The sequence below is a fragment of the Schistocerca piceifrons genome, chromosome 6 (assembly GCF_021461385.2).
Source record: "Schistocerca piceifrons isolate TAMUIC-IGC-003096 chromosome 6, iqSchPice1.1, whole genome shotgun sequence".
Classification (NCBI taxonomy): domain Eukaryota; kingdom Metazoa; phylum Arthropoda; class Insecta; order Orthoptera; family Acrididae; genus Schistocerca; species Schistocerca piceifrons.
Window position 1 is genome coordinate 528,549,398 of NC_060143.1, and position 24,862 is coordinate 528,574,259.

The 24,862-nt window shown below is 40.1% G+C and overlaps 1 protein-coding gene across 1 annotated transcript in view; it reads left to right on the forward strand.

The window, feature by feature from the left end:
- The window catches only part of LOC124803439 (coiled-coil domain-containing protein 170), a 424,326-nt gene that overhangs the window by 369,203 nt on the left and 30,261 nt on the right, over nucleotides 1–24,862 (forward strand). The window contains exons 13-14 of the mRNA XM_047264624.1: nucleotides 8,398–8,506; nucleotides 20,558–20,668. Of these exons, the coding sequence (XP_047120580.1) occupies nucleotides 8,398–8,506; nucleotides 20,558–20,668 (220 nt within the window). The remainder of the gene's footprint in view (nucleotides 1–8,397; nucleotides 8,507–20,557; nucleotides 20,669–24,862) is intronic.

Genomic DNA, 24,862 nt, shown 5'->3' on the forward strand with positions numbered 1-24,862 from the left:
TTGAGAATCTGGCCACCAACCCATTCCATACCATGTCTGATTTGGAAGCTCATACAAGACATTCAGGATGTAGATGTGCAAAATAATGATCACAGATGGCTGTGGGGATGCACTCACCAGCTTTCTCACCACCTCTGGTGCACCCCCATGAATGGATGTAGCCTGGCCGAAATTTTACATGGGTGCAGACCTCACAACCTCTTCGACCTGCTGCGCCTGGCTTGGGACCGCTTAACACACAGCCATATTACAGCATGGACTCCTGTGTCTGAGCTCATACTTTAAGCTGGAACCACTTTCACCTCCTGCTTTCACCTCCCACCAACAGCAATGACCTCCTCATGACACAAATGCCAGAGGTGCAGCGTTTTCTGACTCAGGTGCTCATGGAGGCCAAATGATTGTCACCATCTTCTACACAGCCAGCACCCAGTCCCCTGCAGGCAGGACCAAGTTGCGCCCCAGAACCCATTGATCAGTTGGTGATAACACTGCTTGCACCAGCATCTGAACCAGATAATCATGGAGAGCATCTTCTGCTTGACTCTCTGGTGGGGTTTCCAGTATCTCTCTCTTCTTTTCCTTGATGAAGTCGGCACAGGCCAGACCATTTTTGGCGCTATGTGCCGTTCAAAGGAGGAAGCAGCTTAGTATCCAACACTGATTCAGATTCCCTGCCTGATACAAGCATAGATATAGAGAATGGGTCGCATACTACATTCATTACTCCAGCCACAACTTTCTCCCACATGAGGCCCTACAAGCAGCAAGCATGTCATGTGGGGCCACGGTCTTACATGAGACTGCATATAAAGAACACCACATTCTACCACACTCCGATCAAAGGCTTATCCCATCTTATCAGAGGCAGTCCCATCTGTGAATATATAGATTTATATGTAGTTATTACATAATTGCTGCCCAGCATTTTATGTGGTTATGATGACCAACCAACCAACTGCCCACTCATATGAATGGCCACTGCCAATCTGTGGCCAGTTCCAGAAAACTGACCACCAAGTGGCAGAACATGCTGCAGAGCAGAACACGCTTGATTTTAGTGGCTGCTTGACAATCTGTGCCATCTGGATCATTCCTCCAAATACCAGATTCTCTGATGATTTATTAAACTATGGTTTGGTAATGCATTTGTCAGCACCAGCCTTCTTGGATATTGGAATTATTACTTTCTTCTTGAAATCTGAGGGTATTTTGCATATCTTGTATATCCCATATACCAAACAGAACAGTTTGGTCATGGTTGGTTATTCCAAGGAAGTTAATAATTCTTGGCAAACGTCACCTACTCGAGGTGCCTTGTTCTGACTTGGGTCTTTTATGGCCCTGTCCAGTTCTCTTCATAGTATCACGTACCCCATATCATATTCATCTTTTTCCTATTCCTTTTCTTTTATATTGTCTTGAAGTTTCTTTCTTTTATATAACCCTTCTACTCATTCCTTCTACCTTTCATCGTTTCCTTCTTTGCTTATTACTGGCTTGCCATTTCAGCTCTTGATATTCATATTGCTGCTTCTCTTTTCTCCAAAAGTTTGTGTAATTCTGTAAACAGCATTTATCTTTCCTGTAATCATGCATGCTTTTACAGCTTTACACTTCTCTTGTAACCCAACAAAAGATGGGGTAGAAGATTTTATTTTTCTGACTCATTCATTTGGTTGGAAAGATTAGAAAACCATGTTTTTTCCAACAAAATTTATGTTGGCTAAACTCTTTGTACCCACAATACTTCACAAATTTTGAACTTTTTTACTTTTTCTTCAAAATGTCAGTTTTTTTTGCTCCTAGTACTTTGGCATTTATTTCCTTTTTAAAAGAGTACAAAATTCTGTACAAATTTAATTACTACAACTTTTTTTGCATCCAATGCCATTGGTGGTACAGTCTGTCAAAAAATATCAACTTTTCAAATTTTGTGCAAAATGGCAAATGTCTAGTTTTTGAGCACATTTATTTCAGTTTCTGTGTACATATATTGGTACTGAACATCCCACTTTGTGGTATTCAATTACTGTGTCTGCAATCAGATGATTCATGGCTATCCATGTATTGTAATTCTTATGTCACTAGTCAAAGCTAAGCCCCAGTGCATTTCAGCCCTGACTCATGCATATTTATAAAACTGCATCCTTTAATCATTATATTACATATATATTAAATAACCAGCACAGAAAATTGAACTTATTAGCTGAAATAAGCATATCATAGTAAGTAACTAATTACACTTGTATTAAGAAACCTTGCAGTGCAAATAAAACAAAGGTAGCTTTATTATAATTAAAAAGACATTAACATTTACTAACACTTTTTATTATCACTTCTGGATGCATAATGCCTCTGACTGTGTGTTTCACCCTTTGGTGCACTTGACTGGGTGTCACCAGAAATGCTTTGAGTAGTAGAATTGAGTGGATCCCAGGTCAGCCTGTCCATCCAACAGTCAGTCAGCCTCTTCCAGTTAGTTAATTTCAGTGTCTGTTTCCTCAGTAATTTCTATAAAATCTCTTTCTTCTTCACTTTCAAACAATGTAAATTCCAAGATGGAATATCAACAATATTGTGAAAAGTATAGATTGCTACTCACTGTAAAGATGACACATTGAGTTGCAGGCAGGCTCAACAAAAAGACTGTTACACACTGAGCTTTCAGTCAAAGCCTTCTTCAGAGAAGAAAACACAATCACATTCATAAAAGCAAGCACACCTCATGTATATGTGACCTCTATCTCCGAATGCATTTTGCAGATACATTCTGGCCAGAGATAGTGATCATTTGTACATGAGATTTGCTTGCTTGTGTGAATGTGTGTATATTTTCTTTTTTGGAGAAGGATGTGGTCAAAAGCTCTGTGTGTAACAGTCTTTTCATTGTGCCTATCTGCAACTCAGTGTGTCATCTTTATGGTGAGTAGCAATCTATCCTTTTCATAATGTTCTTCTTTACATTCTTCATACAAAAATTTTGGCATGTTTTCACAGTTGAGGCCCCTACTGTTCCTGCACATGGAAGAACATTTCAAACATGCTTTTCTGCAGGAGCATGCTCTGCCACAGCTCAACTTACGTGAGAACCAAACAACACGAAGAACTGACTCAGGTTCTGGATTGTGGTTCATTACAACAGGCCTCAGACCATGATTACTGTGAGTCCAGCCTATTTCTCGGGAGGTTTTCAGTTTCCCATCCAATTTTAGACTTGCTGGTAACACTGTAATGAATTATTTTAAGCAACGTTCTTTTGTGGGTGGCAACCTTACAAGATACTATTTGCTTTTTGTGGCAGATTTGGTGAATAGTTAGTGCCACAGATCTTCTGATGTTTGGGAACAGCTAACATCTCCACTATACAATGTGATGATAAACTGTTCTTGTGACAAAGCAAGCTGGGATATTTTTACTTCCCCTCTGGTTTTGTCATCTGCATCCTTAAAATTCATTTTTTTCCATTTTTGAACTAATTGCCATTAACATATAATCAGCATTTTCATAAAAGAGAAAGGTTGGCCCTGAGTCTTAAAGAATATAACACCAGATCTAATTTTGTCCTTAATTTTGTGTATGTAATTGATTTCCTAATTTACTTTGACCATTCGTAGTCAATACTTTCATTATAGGGCGAAATCAGTAATTGTTTCGTAACTTAAATTCTAATGTTGATTTATAAACAAATATAAATTCTGTACTAATTATAAACATTAGGAGGAACAACTAACAGGATTCTTAAAGGATCTATTTGGCTCTATTCAAAAACATGTTAGCAAAGCCAACCCTTAATTAATTCCAAAGTAATTAACAGTTTTGTCAAAAGTATTGTTTGCATAACTATATTTGTTAATTTCACGATTTAAACAAATAATTCAGGCTGACTCGTGTAGTAGAAGAAACTGTTAAAAAGATGGAATTTTTTGATGCATTCAGTTAATTTAATGAATTAAGTTTTAATTGTAATTTCCATAAATTTAACTTCGAACAATGTGTAGTTTCAGCCCCTATTATTGTGAGGATGTATAAGGGCCTGTTTTTTGTCACAAGACAGTCAGTCCACGGCCGAGTTTCAGACGAGAAACCTGTGTTGGTTAGAACGACAACAATACTTCAACTTAACTGTGAAATAAGTGTTATATAATTAGACCGTGTGCTAAAACAATGACAGTGTCTACTCCATACGTACCTTGCTATTCTTCAAGAACTGTGAACTTCGTGGTTAGGTTTTTAGTGCTCGTAGATGTTCAATAGTAGCAGTATGTGGAGGTTTGCCTGCAAACTATTAATGAGGCTTATGGAAAGTGAAAACAATAGTGCACTGGCCATATTAGATGTGTATATGGGGGGTTGTGAAAAGTGAAAGTAAACAACTGTGAAATGCAAATGTGTACTTGTTGGCTACATCATTTACAGAAGACAGTACTGCACTTACACCCCCTATTTTTTCAGCTAGTATCACAACGCAGTACATCAACACCAAGGACACCAAATGAAGAAATAAAGAAAGAAGGCAATCTCTAACTGTTATTGTTTTTTTACAGGTAGTGTCTGGCTTCTTGAATGTGCCAAGTGCTGAGTTTAGGTGTCACATTTCTTAATGATGTTACTAACAAGGGAACCTCCCCATCGCACCCCCCTCAGATTTAGTTTTAAGTTGGCACAGTGGAGAGGCCTTGAAAAACTGAACTCAGATCAATCGAGAAAACAGGAAGAAGTTGTGTGAAACTATGAAAAAAATAAGCAAAATATACAAACTGAGTAGTCCACGCGAAGATAAGCAACATCAAGGACAGTGCGATCTCAGGAGCGCCGTGGTCTCCTGGTTAGCATGAGCAGCTGCGGAACGCGAGGTCCTTGCTTCAAATCTCCCCACGAGTGAAAAGTTTTCTTTATTTTCGCAAAGTTATGACCTGTCCGTTCTTTCATTGACGTCTCTGTTCACTGTAATAAGTTTAGTGTCTGTGTTTTGCAACTGCACCGCAAAACCGTGCGATTCGTAGATGAAAGGACGTGCCTCTCCAATGGGAACTGAAAACATTTGATCGCAAGGTCATAGGTCAACTGATTCCTCCACAGGAAAACACGTCTGATATATTCTATACGACACTGGTGACGGCATGTGCATCACATGACAGGAATATGTTGTCGACCCACCTAACTTATACACTTGGCGAATGGGTAAAAAGATTCTTATACGTTGCCCGATTTAGGTTTTCTTGTGGATGTGATAATTACTCCCAAAAAAGTGATGAAAACATAAGAGTTTGTCACATAAACTGCAACAAATGAATCCAAAAGTCTCACAGTCGCACACTTTTCCCTGTGCTCTGTCAAAACATATGTTTTCACGTTTTCAAATTTTTCCGAGTGTAGATCGTCAAATCCTGCATATGTCCAAGCAAATCTGAACATGTCCTGGAATTTTGGAGAGCAAAGCTGATTATGTGTGAGTGCCTGAACTTTGATAATTGTCTGAAAATAAAAAATTAAAATTTTCGCTCGAAGGAAGACTTGAACCAAGAACCTCTCCTTCTGCAGCTGCTGACGCTAACCACGGGACCACGGCACTCATGGCTCTCTGTAACCTTGATGTTGCCTATGCTGTGCATGGACTAATCATTTTGTATATTTTGCTTATTTTTTCATAGTTCCACACAACTTCTTCCTGTTTTCTCTATTGATCTGTGTTCAGTTTTTCAAGGTCTATCCACTGTGGCAACTTATAACTAAATCTGAGGGGGGTGCGATGGGGAGGTTTCCTTGTAAGTTTCATTTTTCCTTGACCGAAAAAAGATGATGTTATATTATATCCACTAACGGCATGACTGAATGGAAGATCTTCAGCGTTACACTTGTAGGATACAGTGCAAAACCACTTGTCTTCTCACTTCCTTTTCCTGGCTTTTGAAAAAATATGTTTTCGAAGTCTTGTCCTAAACCAGCCATGAGCACAAGGAGGTCAACATCTTCCTCCACTATGACCACACTTCCAAAATCCTTGGTTCTTGAAATGACAGATGTTACAGTTATAATCCTAACTTCTTGTGCCTGGTCAACCTCAATGCTACAGCCTAAAAATTCCTTTCTAAGAAATGTGATCAAGAGATTCTTGTTTTGTTAATTGTACAAAAATCTTTCCTGAGGGACTTGGTTTACCATCTCTGATTCAACTACAACTTCAAGTGAAGAATGTTTTCTAGACCTTCAAATTCTCTCGGCTCTCTTTTTGCTATGTTTCTCTCCCTCACTTGGGTACCTATCAAATACAATAGGAAATTGAGATCCAAAATGTTGCAGATAAGAAACAAGAAACATAACTTTGGGTTATTGATTTGAAGGAAAGATTTTGTGGCCAAGTTACTTAGTGTATAAGGTACCCTCCATCAACAGCAAAAAAGTTTATTTGGTGCATTTGAGTTCGCATCCTTCACTGGAACAAAGATGTTGTAGAATGAAGATTTTGTTCCTTTTCGCATACCTTTTTTTGTGAGAATAGAGACGCTGGAAAAGGAGAATGTTCATGTTTCAGAAAGGTTTTTAATTCTTCTTCACTTTGTAGTGATGTATGAATCACAATAGATGGATGCCTGGGAATCACTCCATTCAGTTGATCTCATCTGTGAAGACATTGGGTGATGAGAGGGGAGCTCCTTTGCAGCCTGATTTTGGAGGTAGTGAAAGGATTGGCCAAGGGAATTCTCACTACTGCAGATGTGCCATCTATGGGTGTGGAAGGGATGACAGCTGTCCAAATAAAGATACTGTTGATGGTTAGTGGGCTTGACATGTGTAGTGGTATGAATGGACCCATCAAAGAGGTGGAGGTCAAAGTCCAGCCTGGTGGCACATTGAATCAAGGGAGACCAGATAAAGCAAGTGGGAGAGAAGATGTTGAGGCTGTGGAGGAATGAGGAAAGAGTATCTTGGTCATAGGGCCAGCCCATGAAGATATCATTAGCAAACCTGAACAAAACGAGTGGTTTGGCATTTTGAGAAACTAGGAAGGTTTCCTCTAGATGGTACACGCCCATGGCTATGCTGTGGATTTGTTTGTATATCTCTCCCTGAAGAGAGAAGTAGTTATGTATGAGGATGTAACTAGTTATATGTGTAAGGAATGAGGTGGTGGATCTACAGTTAGAAGGACGATAGGTAGTGTTTGATAGCAGCAAGGCCATGACCATGAGAGATATTTATATATCCATCAGCCCCTGTCCTACCTGCTGTAAACCACTCACATAACACATCTTCTATATCCCCCAAATCTCCCTCCCCGTGTCCCACAAAACCCAGAACCTAAACAATCCCAAAACGCTGTTGTCACTCTATCCACCAAAACCCTTGATCCCACTGAAGAATCAATCCTATCCAAAGGCCTCACCTTCAGCCCCACACCCAAGTTTGGTCTGACAGACTAATCAAAGACCTACTCTCCTTCTCCTGCTTAATACAGTGGAAACACAGTTTTGCTACCAATTCATACAATCAAAGCCAATTTAAATCCAATATTAAACCTTGCCTCTCCCAGTCCAGTCACATCACCATCTTACCCATGATCCCCCCCTGTCCCACCTAACACTGCCATGTTACCTTCCAGGAATTCCTTACCTCCAGCTTAGCCTCACCATCATTTTCAAGATCTCTTCCAAAGGAGTAGTGTATAAGGTGATCAGTTCATCGTGACAGTGAGAAGTCTGTGTGGAGATTGCAATCCTTAGGTGAAATATTGGAAAATGGAATGATTTTAGAAGCTGGCACTACTAGCAAAATATTTATTTACACTGGTCACTTGTGTTGAATCCCTCTAAAATAAGATTAGGGATATTGAACATATGCTAATTAATTTAGTGTTATAGATATGTTGAACCATGCAGTTGGATAATTTTTTTTAACAAATATACCACTCCTGCTTCATAAGTCAGACTGTTACCAGATTTGGTAATCCACATGGAATTTTTCTCTTTGCCATCACTGTTTGGAAAATATAATTAAATGAAGCCTGAAACTGCTTACATTTCTGAGCCATGAGATTCTTCATCTTGCATGTGCACATGTACCAACTACTTTTTCCTTGAAGTAATAGCTGTAGAAGCCTGTACTTAACTACGTACAAAGCAGCTTACAAAGCTTTTACTAGGAACCATAAAAGCTTCCTGCATCCTATCCATACCAGTCATAAATAAAATGCAGCACATATGATGGAATAAATTATTTGTTCTTTCCTAAATTCAGATGTACATGCATCACTACATTCTTTGGCAGTAATGGTACAATAAAAAGTACTCAATACCAAGTGTTTCATAGCAAATTTCACAGGGGAAATGAATGTATTTCTTAGTGTGAATTTTTTTCCTGTGCATAACAAAACAAATGTTTCTAACATCTTTTCAGGGTGAAGAAATTGCTGAAGCAGATAGATAAGTTGCAGTTACAGCTGGCAGAATCTCGTGCCCAGGTCAGAGACCTGAAGACACAACTTGCAGATGCAGCAGATTACAAAGTAAGCTTACTGTTGTGACCACTATGCATGGAGCCTTAGTATGTGATATATATCACTGAATTACAAATGACTGGTACTCTATATGGCAGTGAGTTCATATGTAGCGGTCTTTCTTATTCTTCACTGGCAATTCCTCATGTTTATTCCTTGTAATTATCTGTATACGAGTCCACAGCATTGACAAGTTGGGAAAGGGGAGGGGGTGCATATGCATACTCACATAAAATGAGTCACTGTCTACAAAGAAAAAAATCTTGATGCACATAGGAAAATTTGATGGGATACACTAATGTACTGAAATAGTTGATGGGATACATTAATGTATTGAAATAGTTGTTCTTCTGCCTGCTAATATGGTTTCTGAATGAAGGTATTACACAGAGGGAGGGCAGAGGAATAGTTTCCTGTTGAAAGTAAATCCCAAATTGATATAAATTGGTATAGTACACTGGAGCATGCACAAGATTTCTGCACGTTTTTCCATACTTATTTATGATTCAAAACAGGTTATGCACATTACTTTGCCTCTTAATTTTAATCACTGCGACAAAGGAAAAGGTGATGTGGTCACTGAAGTCAGTGCCAGATAATGATAAGCTAATATTAATCTTGTGTGGATTGTGAAGTGTTGTGTATCATACAGGGATAAAAAGAGAGAGAAAAATCTGTCGTACTCAATTAGCTTCTTTTATTAACATCTCTCAAGTGTTAATGTCAGTTTTTCTGTGCCCTCTTGAACTACAATATGAGATGAAATAGCTGTATGAATATCAAGAGCTCAGTGGCAAGTCAGCACAATGCAAAGAAAGACTGGCTGAAATGTGGAAGAAATGCATAGAAGGGCTGTATTAAGGGAAGAAACTTGAAGACAGTATTATGGAAGGGGAAGAGGAACTGGATGTAGATGAAAAGGGGATATGACAAGATACTGCTTTCCAGATCTTCAGTGTATTAATGGTGTCCACATTTGAATTCATCGAAGTATTAGATTAAAATAGAAAGAAACATTCTACATGGGAAAAATATATTAAAAACAAAGATTCCATGACTTACCAAATGGGAAAGCACTGGTAGATAGACACAATAAAAAAAACACACAAACACACACACAAAATTTCAAGCTTTCGCAACCAATTGTTGCTTCATCAGGAAAGAGGGAAGGAGAGGGAAAGACAAAAGGATGTGGGTTTTAAGGGAGAGGGTAAGGAGTCATTCCAATCCCGGGAGCGGAAAGACTTACCTTAGGGGGAAAAAAGGACAGGTATACACTCGCGCACACACACACACACACACACACACACACACACACACACACACACACACACACACACACACACACACACACACATATTCATCCACACATAAACAGACACAAGCAGTCATATTTAAAGGCCATGGAGAAAGGGGTAGCTGTAAGATGCAAAAGTGTTGGAGCTGAAGTGCTGCTTGCCCCTCTCTGCAGTTGGATGGTAGCAGTGAATAGCTGCATCCTGGCTGACATTGGCAGTAGTCATTTCAAAATGCTCTGCCATTGTCTGAGCCATGTCTCTGGGTGTTGTTTGGAGACACCACTGTTTCAGCACTGCTGTTATTGGTAAATGACTGTGTTTACCAGAAGCCCTTCTAATGGCTGCCCATATTTTTTTAGAGTAAATGGAATGGTTGGTGGATTCCAGGAATGCTTGCCGTGACCGTTTCTTGCTCTCCTTGATTACACATTGGGTATTGACTCTCACGACCCAAAATGCTGTGAGGTTTTCTGCTGTTGGGCAGTGCTTAAACTGTCGAAGAGCTGCATGCCAGTCCCAGATTGCTGAGCGGTACTCAGTGGTCCACCAAGGTACAGGACACCTTCTAAGATGACCTGAGGACTTTGGAATGTATGAGTCAGTGGCATGATGGATCACTCATGTAATGTGGTCCACCCGTTCCTGGACACCATCATAGTGTTCAGACACAGCCAGCTGGCTGAACAGCATCCAGTTAACCCAGCTGACCCTCCATTTTGGTGGCTTCTCTTTGGGTGATGTTCCATCCAGCAGGTGAATGTGGAGTGGGAAGTGATCACTGGAATGAAGGTCGTCAGTGACTTCCCATTGAACAGAATCTGTGAGTACCAAAAGCTGAAAGAGAGGTGAGTGGTTGAGTACCCAGTAGCAGCACAGAAATGAGTGGGAGTACCTGTGCTGAGGAAGCACAGCTCATGAGATGTCACGAGACTCTCGAAAACCCAACCCTAAGAGCAAATGGAGCTCAATCCTCACAAGACATGATGGGCATTGAAGTCTCCCAGTAGGAGAAATGGTCGGGGGAGTTGTTCCATAAGGTCTGTAAGAGCCTCAGAGTCTATTGCACCTTGTGGAGGTAGCTACAATAAGTTAACAGTGATCCACTGACACACCTGAATTGCTTGCAGATTATTAGCCAAGGGGAGAGCAGAGGAATGGTGTGCATTGTTGACAAACACATTGACTCCTCCCTTGTCCTTTTCCCAGTCAGCTCATCCTTGCAAAAGAGCGTACAGCCCCATAGTACACGGGCATTGGGCACTTTAAAATGTGTTTCCTGAAAACACAAGCATGGGTGTGTTCGTGTGTTAGGAGTTGCAGTTCCTCCACACGTATTCTCAACCCACTCTGCTATAGGACGGGAGCCATCTATCAAGGGAGTTGCACTTTCATCCTGACTTTCTGCCGGGGAGGGGAGCCCGCAATGTGTGGAGGCTCAGTCTTGTGGCGAGATGATTCCCCAGTCCAATACCAAGATCCATCACCTCTGAACAAGATTCCAGAGAGACATTGGAGAGGATTATGTCAACATCACTGGATGGCATACTTCCCAGTTCTTTGCCTTCGTCTTTGATTTTTTTATCTGAGGAGGCTTCAGAGCCACAACCATGGAAGTGGTAGTGGGAGCACTGGATGGTGGACAAGACTGGATCTGTTGAGGGGCAGGAAGTTCCACAATCTCAGAACTGTGACCTCTTCTGAAGTTCTGGAGGGAGGTGCAGGCTTTGAAGTAATTGCAGCAGCACAAGTGCATTGACAAACTAGCAATTTCTGTTTGTGTAGCGTCATCGGTTATTTGGACATGTCGTTTGAGAACGGAAGCAAACTAGGGAGCAAACATGAGTGGTTGCATGGCCTTATATATCTTTTTGGCTTCACCATATGGTATGTGCTTTGTCATCTTTATCTCCTGAATCTTCCATTCTTCAAGAAAGACACTGCAATCCCTACTCTGGACAAGGTAATCTCCAGAGCAGTTGACACACTTTGGAGGAGCAGAACAACCAACTCCCCTCATGAGTGGCTTTACCACATTTGCCACAAGTCGTTTCCCTCTTACAACCAAGAGTGCCTGAAGTGTTGGGATTTAAAAGAGCACACTGGGTTCAGTAAATAAGGCCATATGCTTAGGCAAAGGAAACCTGCTGTGACATGCTCTGAAAGTTTTATACTGCTAAATATAACTGTAAGAAAGTCTGATTTGACAAGATCACCATCCACCCTTTTCATAATGTTTTGCACATCAACAGTGTCTTCCTGGCACTGCTCAGATTTCAGTTCTTCTCAGGGAATGGCAACTAGATCCTGGCAAGTCACAACACCTTTGCTGTAATCCAAGGTGTTGTGCAGTTCAGTTTCAGTTGCATACTCCCCAAGGCCATGAGCTTTCTGGAGGTCCTTCACTCGTTAGGAACTACATTTTTCCCATTTTGCAAGTGTTTGACAGATTTTAAGGTTCCAGCAATGTCCCATAAACCTTATTGTATATAAAATCGAAAAAATTTATCAAAGCTATCCTCTTACCATTTAACTATTATAAACACATTTCTGATAACAAGCATGCCTTCTGTTATTAACTGGAGGACTGGCTACCACAGCTCTCTTGTTTGATCAGGTGTTAGTGGCTTCCAGCAGCCCACCTTTCCTTCTGGGAGGAGGAAGAGAAAATTTCAAAGGATCGGTCAAGGTCCCATGAGCAGCTAGGAAAACAAAAGTCCACCTAGACAGAGCCCCACATGCCTAGGTAAGCCTTGTACAACTGAGATGCAGCAGGTTCCTGATAGCTTGCCTGCTAATGACTGTTCCACCTTAACAGCCATGCTTGTCATCAGCATGCAGCACACCTTGAGATTAAGTTTTCTTTTTTTTAGAGGCTTCTACTACCCTCACAATCCGGGTGGTCAAGCAATGACCTTTGCTCCCTGTGACACACAGTGTTCCCCCTAGTGCTCCACATGGTGGTCTCTGAAGCATTCCCAGAGCTTACGGTGACAGTGGATTGGTGACATTTACCACTCCCCAGCTCAGGAACTCCCAGGTTGTCAAGCCTCTACCCAAAAAATAAGTGCTGAGCCCCTGAGGTCTTATAACACAGGGCTTATAACACTTATCCTAAACACTCTGTCTGTAAGCTAGGACTGAATTTAATTGAGAATGTAAGGATATAATGTCATGAATGGTATTAATGTAAGAGTGCTATATTTGTGGAGAGATATTTGGAACTGTGAGTATGGAGGCATTGATGAATAAAAAAAATACATTGTAACACTATCACATCATGGCGCCAATGGAAGTTCTGCTAGTATTATGGTTTCATTGTCACTTTTCATGTTCATTACTATTTCAAATGTTGTTTTTGTTGTTGTTGTGGTTGTGGTCTTCAGTCCTGAGGCTGGTTTGATGCAGCTCTCCATGCTATCTATCCTGTGCAAGCTTCTTCATCTCCCAGTACTTACTGCAACCTACATCCTTCTGAATCTGCTTAGTGTATTCATCTCTTGGTCTCCCTCTACAATTTTTACCCTCCACGTTGGCCTCCAATGCTAAATTTGTGATCCCCTGATGCCTCAGAACATGTCCTACCAACTGGTCCCTTCTTCTTGCAAGTTGTGCCACAAACTCCTCTTCTACCCAAATTCTATTCAATACTTCATCATTAGTTATGTGATCTACCCATCTAATCTTCAGCATTCTTCTGTAGCACCACATTTTGAAAGCTTCTATTCTCTTCTTGTCCAAACTATTTATCGTCCACGTTTCACTTCCATACATGGCTACACTCCATACAAATACTTTCAGAAACGACTTCCTGACACTTAAATCTATACCCGATGTTAACAAATTTCTCTTCTTCAGAAATGCTTTCCTTGCCATTGCCGGTCTACATTTTATGTCCTCTCTACTCTACCATCATCAGTTATTTTGCTCCCCAAATAGCAAAACTCCTTTACTACTTTAAGTGTCTCATTTCCTAATCTAATTCCCTCAGCATCATCCGACTTAATTCAACTACATTCCATTATCCTCGTTTTGCTTTTGTTGATGTTCATCTTATATCCTCCTTTCAAGACACTGTCCATTCCATTCAGCTGTTCTTCGAGGTCCTTTGCTGTCTCTGACAGAATTACAATGTCATCAGCAAACTTCAAAGTTTTTATTTCTTCTCCATGGATTTTAATACCTACTCCGAACTTTTGTTCCCTTTATTGCTTGCTCAATATACAGCTTGAATAGCATCGGGGAGAGGCTACAGCCCTGTCTCACTCCCTTCCCAACCACTGCTTCCCTTTCGTGCCCCTCGGCTCTTATAACTGCCATCTGGTTTCTGTACAAATTGTAAATAGCCTTTCGCTCCCTGTATTTTAGCCCTGCCACCTTTAGAATCTGAAAGAGAGTATTCCAGTCAACATTGTCAAAAGCTTTCTCTAAGTCTACAAATGCTAGAAACGTAGGTTTGCCTTTCCTTAATCTTTCTTCTAAGGTAATTTGTAAGGTCAGTACTGACTCACGTGTTCCAACATTTCTACGGAATCCAAACTGATCTTCCCTGAGGTCAGCTTCTACCAGTTTTTCCATTCATCTGTAAAGAATTCACGTTAGTATTTTGCAATTGTGACTTATTAAACTGATAGTTTGGTAATTTTCACATCTGTCAACACCTGCTTTCTTTGGGATTGGAATTGTTATATTCTTCTTGAAGTCTGAAGGAATATCGCCTGTCTCATACATGTTGCTCACCAGATGGTAGAGTTTTGTCAGGACTGGCTCTCCCAAGGCTGTCAGTAGTTCTAATGGAATGTTGTCTACTCCCGGAGTCTTGTTTCGACTCAGGTCTTTCAGTGCTGTGTCAAACTCTTCACGCAGTATCTTATATCCCATTTCATCTTCATCTACATCCTCTTCCATTTCCATAATATTGTCCTCAAGTACATCGCTCTTGTATAGACCCTCTATATACTCCTTCCACTTTTCTGCTTTTCCCCTTCCTTGCTTAGAACTGGGTTTCCATCTGAGCTCTTGATATTCATACAAGTGGCTCTCTTTTCTCCAAGGGTCTCTTTAATTTTCCTGTAGGCAGTATCTAGATTACCCCTAGTGAGATAAGCCTCTACATCCTTACATTTCTCCTCTAGCCATCCCTGCTTAGCCATTTTGCACTTCCTGTCGGTCTCATTTTTGAGACGTTTGTATTTCTTTTTGCCTGCTTCATTTACTGCATTTTTATATTTTCTCCTTTCATCAATTAAATTCAATATATCTTCTGTTACCCAAGGATTTCTACTAACCCTCATGTTTTCACCTACTTGATCCTCTGCTGCCCTCACTATTTCATCCCTCAAAACTACCCATCACTATTTCATCCCTCAAAACTACCCATTCTTCTTCTACTGTATTTCTTTCCCCATTCCTTACAATTGTTCCCTTATGCTCTCCCTGAAACTCTGTACAACCCCTGGTTCAGTCAGTTTACCCAGGTCCCATCTCCTTAAATTACCACCTTTTTGCAGTTTCTTCCATTTTAATCTACAGTTCATAACCAATAGATTGTGGTCAGAGTCCACATCTGCCCCTGGAAATGTCTTACAATTTAAAACCTGGTTCCTAAATTTCTGTCTTACCATTATATAATCTATCTGATACCTTCTAGTATATCCAGGATTCTTCCATTTATACAACCTTCTTTCATGATTCTTGAACCAAGTGTTAGCTATGATTAAGTTATGCTCTGTGCAAAATTCTACCAGACGGCTTCCTCTTTCATTTCTCTCCCCCAATCCATATTCACCCACTATGTTTCCTTCTCTCCCTTTTCCTACTCTCAAATTCCAGTCACCCATGACTATTAAATATTCATCTCCCTTCACTACCTGAATAATTTCTTTTATCTCATCATAGATTTCATCAATTTCTTCATCATCTGCAGAGCTAGTTGGAATATAAACTTGTACTACTGTAGTAGGCATGGGCTTCGTGTCTATCTTGGCCACAATAATGCGTTCACTATGCTGTTTGTACTAGCTTACCAGCATTCCTATTTTTTTTATTCATTATTAAACCTACTCCTACATTACCCCTATTTGATTTTGTTTATAACCCTGTATTCACCTGACCAAAAGTCTTGTTCCTCCTGCGACCGAACTTCACTAATTCCCCCTATATCTAACTTTAACCTATCCATTTCCCTTTTTAAATTTTCTAACCTACCTGCTCGATTAAGGGATCTGACATTCCATGCTCCGATCCGTAGAATGCCAGTTTTCTTTCTCCTGATAACGACGTCCCCTTGAGGAGTCCCTGCCCGGAGATCCGAATGGGGGACTATTTTACCTCCGCAATATTTTACTCAAGAGGACGCCATCATCATTTAACCATACAGTAAAGGTGCATGCCCTTGGGAAAAATTACGGCTGTAGTTTCCCCTTGCTTTCAGCCATTCGCAGTACCAGCACAGCAAGGCCGTTTTGGTTAGTGTTACAAGGCCAGATCAGTCAATCCTCCAGACTGTTGCCCCTGCAACTACTGAAAAGGCTGCTGCCCCTCTTCAGGAACCACACGTTTGTCTGGCCTCTCAACAGATACCCCTCCATTGTGGTTGCACCTACGGTACGGCCATCTGTATCGCTGAGACACACAAGCCTCCCCACCAACGGCAAGGTCCATGGTTCATGGGGGTGGAATTTCATATAAGAGTTTCTTATTTTTTTATCAAATGGTTCTGTTTGCTCATTCATCTTTATGCCCCCTTCTGTGGCTAAGTTGCCAGTATCATCAAGAAATTTTCTTTGGCAACAGGACTGGATGGATATCCATTTAGACTCATGAAGACAACTAGGACCTAAAGTAGAATTTTTGAAACCCAGAGCCAGAATCAGACCATAGTGATTGGAAAGTTATGTGTTAACCACCTGCTGCAGTTCCAGCCACTGAAGCGTCAAGCAGATAATATATCTGTGGTCACTTGGCCGGTTTTGTATAGCATGGTGGCAAAATGGAGAAATTCTTTGCATCTTGTTTCACATTGGCCTGTAGTCTATTCTCCCCATAAAATGAAGGCTTATCTTCGATTTCACATAGATATCCTCCCTTTCTTATCTTATGCAGAGCACTTCTTGAATGAATTCTATTTCCATTGTCAATTGTATATTGTGCCACCATGTCATTTCTACCACTTTTCTTATCTAGCTCTACTAGCTATATAATTTCTTTACTTTTTCCCATGTTATTTCTTTGCCGCAGCCCATGCTTCATTCATAGATCTCAGGTTTTGTTACTGAAAAACTTCTTGACATCTGTACCTAAATTCCTCCCCCCCCCCCCCCCCCCCTCCCCCTCCACCACATTTAGTTCAGGCAGGCACCAAGTTTTTCATTTTTGCATTCTTTGTTTCCAGACCCCAAGAAGTCTTTTTGCTTCCTTACCTGCAAATAACAAGTAGACATAAACAAAGCATTACTTTAGAATTACTTTGAAAATCATTGGTAGTCTCCCAAACCTCTCGATCTACTAGACACTAGTGAATGGCTGTTCCCCTTCTATCCTTCCAAATATAGCAGCTGCTTTTGTACAAACAACGTATTTTGTGCAGCGGATAAGCTGTCATGCAGAAGATTAAGGACTTGTCACCTCCTGGGCTTATTCCTCCATAAGCCTGGAGGTCCAACATAGCTACATATCATTCTATGCTGTCCAACTGGGCATTTAAATTTCTTGTAGTAGGTATGTTTTCACTATCTTATGTTCTTCAGAATTGTTCAAGACACCTTTGTTTCTAACTTTTAAGTTTCATTATTGGTGAGAAAAAGATGTGAATCTCCCAAAATTTTACCCCAATTCGGTAAACTGAAAATGTAATTATTCTCTCACAAACAAACTGAATCTTATATAAATATAGGCTTTTGCAGCCATTGTCACAGTCAATAAAATTTTTCTGGGTTTGTGACCACATTGTCAATATGTAAAACTATCAACGTTTCAGTCTCTGTTGAAAGTGACCTTCTTCAGGGTGTTTTTGTTTAATGCTGAATGAGAAAACTTTGTTTCTTATATACCTGCAGACATGGATGTTGTCTAATTCGATAGGCTGGTAAGGATGAAGGGGAGGGTTGATAGAAGTTCTTTATTGGTGTTTTTATTATTATATTTTTCATTGATGGAAAACCGACTTTTTGATTGGTGTTCGCAATACTGCTTGTAATGGGTGGAAATCAGCGAATGGAAAACCAGACAGCAGTTGTGACACGGTGTTGTTTTCCTGCTTTCTAGCGCCGGCTGAGGTGTGCCAGTACTCAATGTACCTGCAGCCACTGCAGTCTCCCGCATGCTTGTGTGTATTGCTTCACATGAGCTGGCATCCCATAATGCTGTTATTGCTGGGAATCAAGACATCAGAAGCTGGCACCTGTCTTCTCTGTTCATATTGGCGGGTCACTAGGCTATTTCTATTGCCTCTCTAAACTACCTCCTGAAAGTAAGAGTCTGTTTTGCCAGTACATGAGCTTCACCAAAATCAATCTGTTAGCTACACTCATCCTGGTGTTCTGCCACTGCTGACTTGGTGTGTTGCCTTAGTCAAATATATCTTTCGTATTCAGATATCCGTGTGTTGATGGGTCACTCCATCTCGCCTACCTACACTAATCCACATTTGCACCTGATTTTGTAAACCCCAGCAGCATGTAGTTTGTCAACTGCATCTTTAGTTGTGTGAAGAACATCTTTTACTCTGTAGCTGCTTCGGAAAATTGGCTTGATGCCTGCTCGGTGGACAATTTTGCCTACCCATTCAGTGACACCTTGAACTTATGGTAGCAAATCAGTGCTTGGTGCTTCCTTCTGCTCTCCTCTATTGCCTTCATTCTTTGTTGCCATAGTTTTATCTATTAGTTTCATCCCATAACCATTGGCACCAAAATTGGACTTGAGGTTTTGTAGTTCACCCTTTAGATGTTCCTTATTGCTGATTCTGTGAGCCCTCTTGGTTAAAGTGAGCAGAGTGGATTTCTTCTGTGTAGGGTGATGATGAGAGAAGGCATGTAGGAACCTGTCAGTACTGGTTGGCTTCCTATATGCTCTATGGCCCAGTTTACCATCAGGTAAAGGACTCATCCCATTTTGTCAAACTTTCAAAAGAAAAGTGTATCTCGGCCACAGACCTGATGGTTAGCTCCAACGTGGAGTCTTTATTCACAAATGTATCAATACAAGACACCATGAACATCTTAGAGCAACGCATGGCACCCGATATCTGTGATCTAGTGCACCACTGTTTAGTGACCACCTAATTCAGGTGGAGAGGGGAATTCTATGAACAGACAGATGGTGTAGCTATGGGCTCCCCTCTCTCGCCTATTGCAGCACACATTTTCCTAGAAGTATTTGAAGAAACAGTGCTCCAGTCTGCACCATTAGGCCCAAAATGTTGATGATACCTTTGTTATCTGGCCGCATCGGGAGGAAGAGCTACAAAATTTCCACCAACACCTCAACCAGCAGCACAGCAGAATAGAAAAGAATGGGGTGCTGCCTTTCTTCGATGTGGAAGTTTACAGAAAGCCTGATGGTAGACTGGGCCATAGATTATATAGGAAGCCAACCAGTACTTACAGGTTCCTACATGCCTCCTCTCATTGTCACCCTACACAGAAGAAATCCGCCCTGCACACTTTAACCGAGAGGGCTCACAGGATCAGTGATAAGGAACATCTAATGGTGAACTACAAAACCTCAAGTCCAATTTTGGTGCCAATGGTTATGGAATGAAACTAACAGATAAAACTATGGTGACAAAGAATAAAGGCAATAGAGGAGAGCAGAAGGGAGTACAAAACATACCAAGTCAGCGGTGGCAGAACACCAGGATGAGTGCAGCAAACACATCTATTTTGGTGAAGCTCATGTACTGGCAAACAGACTCTTACTTTCAGGAGGAAGATTAGCGAGGCAATAGCCAAGTGACCCACCAAAATTAAAAGAGAAGGTGGGTACCAACTTCCCACATCTTGGCTGCCACCAATAACAGCATTTCGAGACACCAGCTCATGTGAAGAAATACACACAGCCGCATGGGAGACCACAGCGGCCGCAGTTACATAGAGTACTGGCATACCTCAGCCAGCACTAGAAAGTGGGAAAACATCACGTCCCCAACTGCCATCTGGTTTTCCGTTCGCCGATTTCCACCCATCACAAACAGTAATGCAAACACCAATCAAATAGCCAGGTTTCCATCAATGAAAAGAAATAATAAAAACACCAATAAAGAACTTCTAACATCCTCCCCTTCATCCTTACCGGCCTATCAGAATTAGATAACAGCCATGTCTGCAGGTATACAAGAAAAAAAGTTTTCTCATTCAGCAGTAAATAAAAGCACCCTGAAGAAGGGCACTTGCAACAGTGACTGAAATGTCAGTAGTTTTACATATTGACAATGTGGTCACAAACCCAGAAGAATTTTATTGACTGAAACTGAATCTTGCTGCAAATTTTTGAACAGTATTTCTCAAAACATTCTGTACCATTATACTTTTGACTATTTGATTAATATTTATAGATCTCTACTCTTGTGCTGTCATGCCTGCGCCCTTTAGGCACAGTTACGGCTTGGGGTAATACAATGAGTGTTCTTTATTATTTGTGGCTCTTTTCTCCCAAGGTGCACAATTCAAACTTCTGCCTGTTTCAGGGACTGGTAAGCAGGTGTTTATCTTCCATCCAACTGAAATTCTCTTTCTGATTTCCATATTTTGAAATGTTGTTTTAGATAGCAGCCCTAGAGAGAGGCAGAAAAATTGAAGACTTGCAGAAGAGATTAGTGGAATCTGAAATGCAACGGACAAGGTATAATCGCAAGGTCACACTTCTGAAAGATCAGGTAGGAGTCAGTGTGTAAGGAATTTGGATTGTAGGACATAGTAATAATTTTCTGACTAATCAAGGCATCATCACAGCACTCTTTTATTCATCAGATATCAGGCTCATTTTCATGTTCTGAACAAGATATTATAGATCAAATTATTACAATTGATATCCAGAAAGCAAGTTCCATTGACCAATTACATAAACACAAAATTTGTTGTATCAAAGCACTTGAGGTAAAACTGAATGGAGTATATTTTGACATAACTGTCATCCATTTTGAGGTACTTGTTATATTGAAACACCATGTTTTTTACTTCCATTTTGTAGAACAACACTGCCTGAAATGATAACCAGGTGGTAACAGCTAGTTTTATAGTATTATCATCATAGTTTCACATGACAGTAAGTAACATTTTCAAGGGCAAAAAGAGATGAAATTAAAATAGGACAAGGTTAGGTTTGTAAGGGACAATGAAGAAATGTTTCTAAGAAAAAGTTATACTGAATTGTTGCATTCCAGCTGTCACATGGTGAAGAACAGTGTTCTGTGTGACAACACCATTCACGTCTATTGTTCTATATTGTGTAACACTGATTTTGTAGTGTCATAAAAAATTTTTGGATTACCATTGGCTCCAAGATGTCCATCAGTAATACAGCCTTTCTGCCCAATAACAAACTGAACTAGAGTTTCCATCTCATTCGAACTTGTCCAGAAAGGAAAAGTTAATGACAAAGTTTGCGTACTGTCTTTTCAGTAGCATTTTTACTTCACCATTGGACATTCTGTAGCACAATTTCATCACTTGGTTATCAAAGGGCTATCACTGTAATGCCACTAAACCAGAAATACATAGTGTGAATTTTGGTAATTTCCATTGTACATGACAATGTAATCGAATAACTTCCACATGTTGTTTTTGTGAACATAGTTTTCTGTGTTCATTCATATAATAGTGTGTACATAGGTGAAGTAAAAAAAAACATTGAAAATGCAGCAGATCAGCTTTATTATTAAATATTCCATTTGTTTCACTGTCCCGGTGTTGTCAAAGATTGTCTTTGTGTCCCCCATGAAAGAAAATTTCCTATTTTGGTCTTCTGCACTGAGGATATGTGCCTCTTGAAACGTTACTCTGGTCTGATTACTACACTGAAATTTTCACTGGTTTGTACATTCCTGGAACTGTTGCTGCCAATTTGCATTATGATTAAATATTTGAGATGGGCACATGTATTTAAAATGACTTATCTGTAGCTGCATTGTTTCCAGGTCAGCTTGCTGTCATCTTCTTCTTGTTAATGGTCCAGGTTCTTTAATTAGTCTTGATTAGAACACAAATCTTGCACATTAATGTCAATTTTCTTCAAAAGCATCTCTTACACGGTCAAAACAATAACTTGAGCTTTCACGATAATATCAGTATTCTAGTGCGTGTTTACAAAGATATAAGAAATTGAACTGTGTCTTGGAGCACATTTTACTACTATTTATAACATGTGTATGCCCACCAGAGTGTTTTGGATATTTCCATTGTCAATTTAATTATTTTACTAACATCCTGTTTTCCAAATATTGAAAAATTTAGGCAAAATTATATATTTTTATGTGTGGAAAAATCAAAGATTAAAACAGTTACAATAAGTATGTTAAATAATTATGAATTAAAGACAAAAGGTTACAGTATAGTACACCTATGAGACATTTTATTTACATTTTACAATTAAGTGATCTACAATTTAAAAAATGTTTTTTGTGAAGCTAACTACTACTATTCCAGTCCTGTCACAGGTTTATCCTACCCCATCAGGGGCTGGGCCACCTGTGAAAGGAGCTGTGTCTTTTACCAGCTCTGCTCTGCCACAATCATTGCACAACTTTTTATATTGGTACTACCAACCAGCTGTCCACCAGGATGAATGGCCACTGCCAAGCAGTGGCCAAGAGCAAAGTAGACCCTGTGGCACAACATGCAGCTGAACATAACATGCTTGATTTCAATGGCTGCTTCACTACACAAGCCACCTGGATTCTCCCATCCTCCATCAGCTTTCCTGAACTGCGCAGATGGGAGTTATCCTTACGACATGTTCTCCGCTCCCTTAATTATCCCAGCCTCAACCAAAGGTAACACACTCTCCCCACATCCGCCACCCAAAAGTTTCTGCCCTCTCTGTTCTGTCACCTCCTCCCTATTCTCGACTCCCACCCTCTGTGTTTGGCACCCTCTGCCAACACACCTGCCCATCTATCCCCACTCCTCTCTCTTTTTATTCTGTTTTTCCCACCTCCCTGCCTGACAACCTCCTTTCGTTGTGCCTGTTGGCATTCTAGTCTCTGCACACTCTGCCAGAAAGTATTGCTCTCTTCCCTCACCCACACACTGTTATCCCTTCCCCTTCCAGATTGCTGCTTCCACCCCATGTGACGGTTGCATTCTGGCCTGAGCTGCCAGAGTTAGCGGCCTTTTGTGCATTAGGTGTGCTTGCCCATGTGAGTGAATGGCATGTGTTTCTCTTTTTCTAATAAAAGCTGAGGCTGAAAAAAGCTTATATGTAAGTGTCTTTTAATTGTGCCTATCCATAACTGAGTGTGTTATCTTTACAGTCTGTCTTTTTCTACATTGTTGTTAACTACAATTTTGTTTTCAAAAAGCAAGTGTTTAAAAAATGAAGAACATATTTTTGTCTGGAACAGTTTAAATAAAAGTTTAAATAAAATTCTACAATTTTCCCATGTTTATGTGACTTGAACAAATTATGTCATGGGAAGTACATTGTTTTAAAAAAAAACATTTGTCATCAGAACTACGCTCTCACTCATATTTTTCTGTTTTAAAGTTGAAGAAATAGGCTGACTGACTTTCTGGTAAAATGTTTACACATTGTTACTGGCACAAATATTCTTGTTATTTGTAACCAAATAAGAGCAGTATTATAGCCAAAAATGCCCCAATGTCTCATGTGCTTCCTCAGAAACCATGTTTTGTTCATTTCAAATCTAAAATGGCATCAATAACATTAAAACTAAAAGTGGTGCCAAACGATTCATTTTGTCTATATATTCTAAATCTTATTCATTAAACTGTATTCTATTCTATGATCTCATATGACAATACTGTTTCATCCCCAATTATGGTTCAACATAAAAAGTGATTGCCTTCCTCACACTGTCATATCACCGAACAGTAATGCTCTCCCAATTCACTGCTTTGTATGGTCATCTGTTAGTGAATGAGGGACCCAGCAAGCTAACAAAGGGTGTCCCATAAAGAACACAATTTTTAAATTGAGTGCTTCTTTTAATTTGTTAGGTTTCCAGACATGAAATTTAAGTCACTGTCATCTGTTGCATCTGTTGATACTGTAATTACCAATTGTTATTATCAGTTGTCATTTACATGTGTAGTTATCAGCTAAAATTGAGCAATACACAGTGGATCATTGCATGTAGGTTTTTTAAGTGCATTTCAACTATGGTGAATGCTGTACAGAGACCATTCAAAGACTCGGTGTAATTTTTTGTAAGTGAAATGCGCCTAATGTGTCAACAGTGCAGAGACTGGAAGGAAATTTGAAGATACAGGATTGATAGTGAACATCAAGTCACTTGGAAGTCCTAGTTCTTGTCGATTAGTACAGAATGTTGCTTTTGTCAGTGAGAACTTCGCTCTGAGTCCAATGACGTCAGTTCACCATCACTCTCAACAGCTAGCCCTTCCAAAGTAATTTCCATCAAATTTTAAGAAAAGATCTACATTTGCACCTTTTACAATCCAACTAACACAAAAGCTGAAGCCAATGAACCATTTGAAGCATCAAACAAGTGCCAGTTGGATATTCACAAAACATGAATTCAATAGTGATTTTCATAAAAAAAATAATTTTCACTAATTAGGCACACTTCCAGTTTTTTGGTTATGTGAATAAACAAAATTGCCAGATTTAGGAAAGGCAAACCTATGTTTCTAGCATTTGTAGACTTAGAGAAAGATTTCGACAATGTTGACTGGAATACTCTCTTTCAAATTCTAATGGTGGCAGGACTAAACTACAGGGAGCAAAAGGCTATTTACAATTTGTACAGAAACCAGATGGCAGTTATAAGAGTCAAGGGGCATGAAAGGGAAGCAGTAGTTGGGAGGGAGTGAGACAGGGTTGTAGCCTATCCCCGACGTTATTCAATCTGTATATTGAGCAAGCAGTA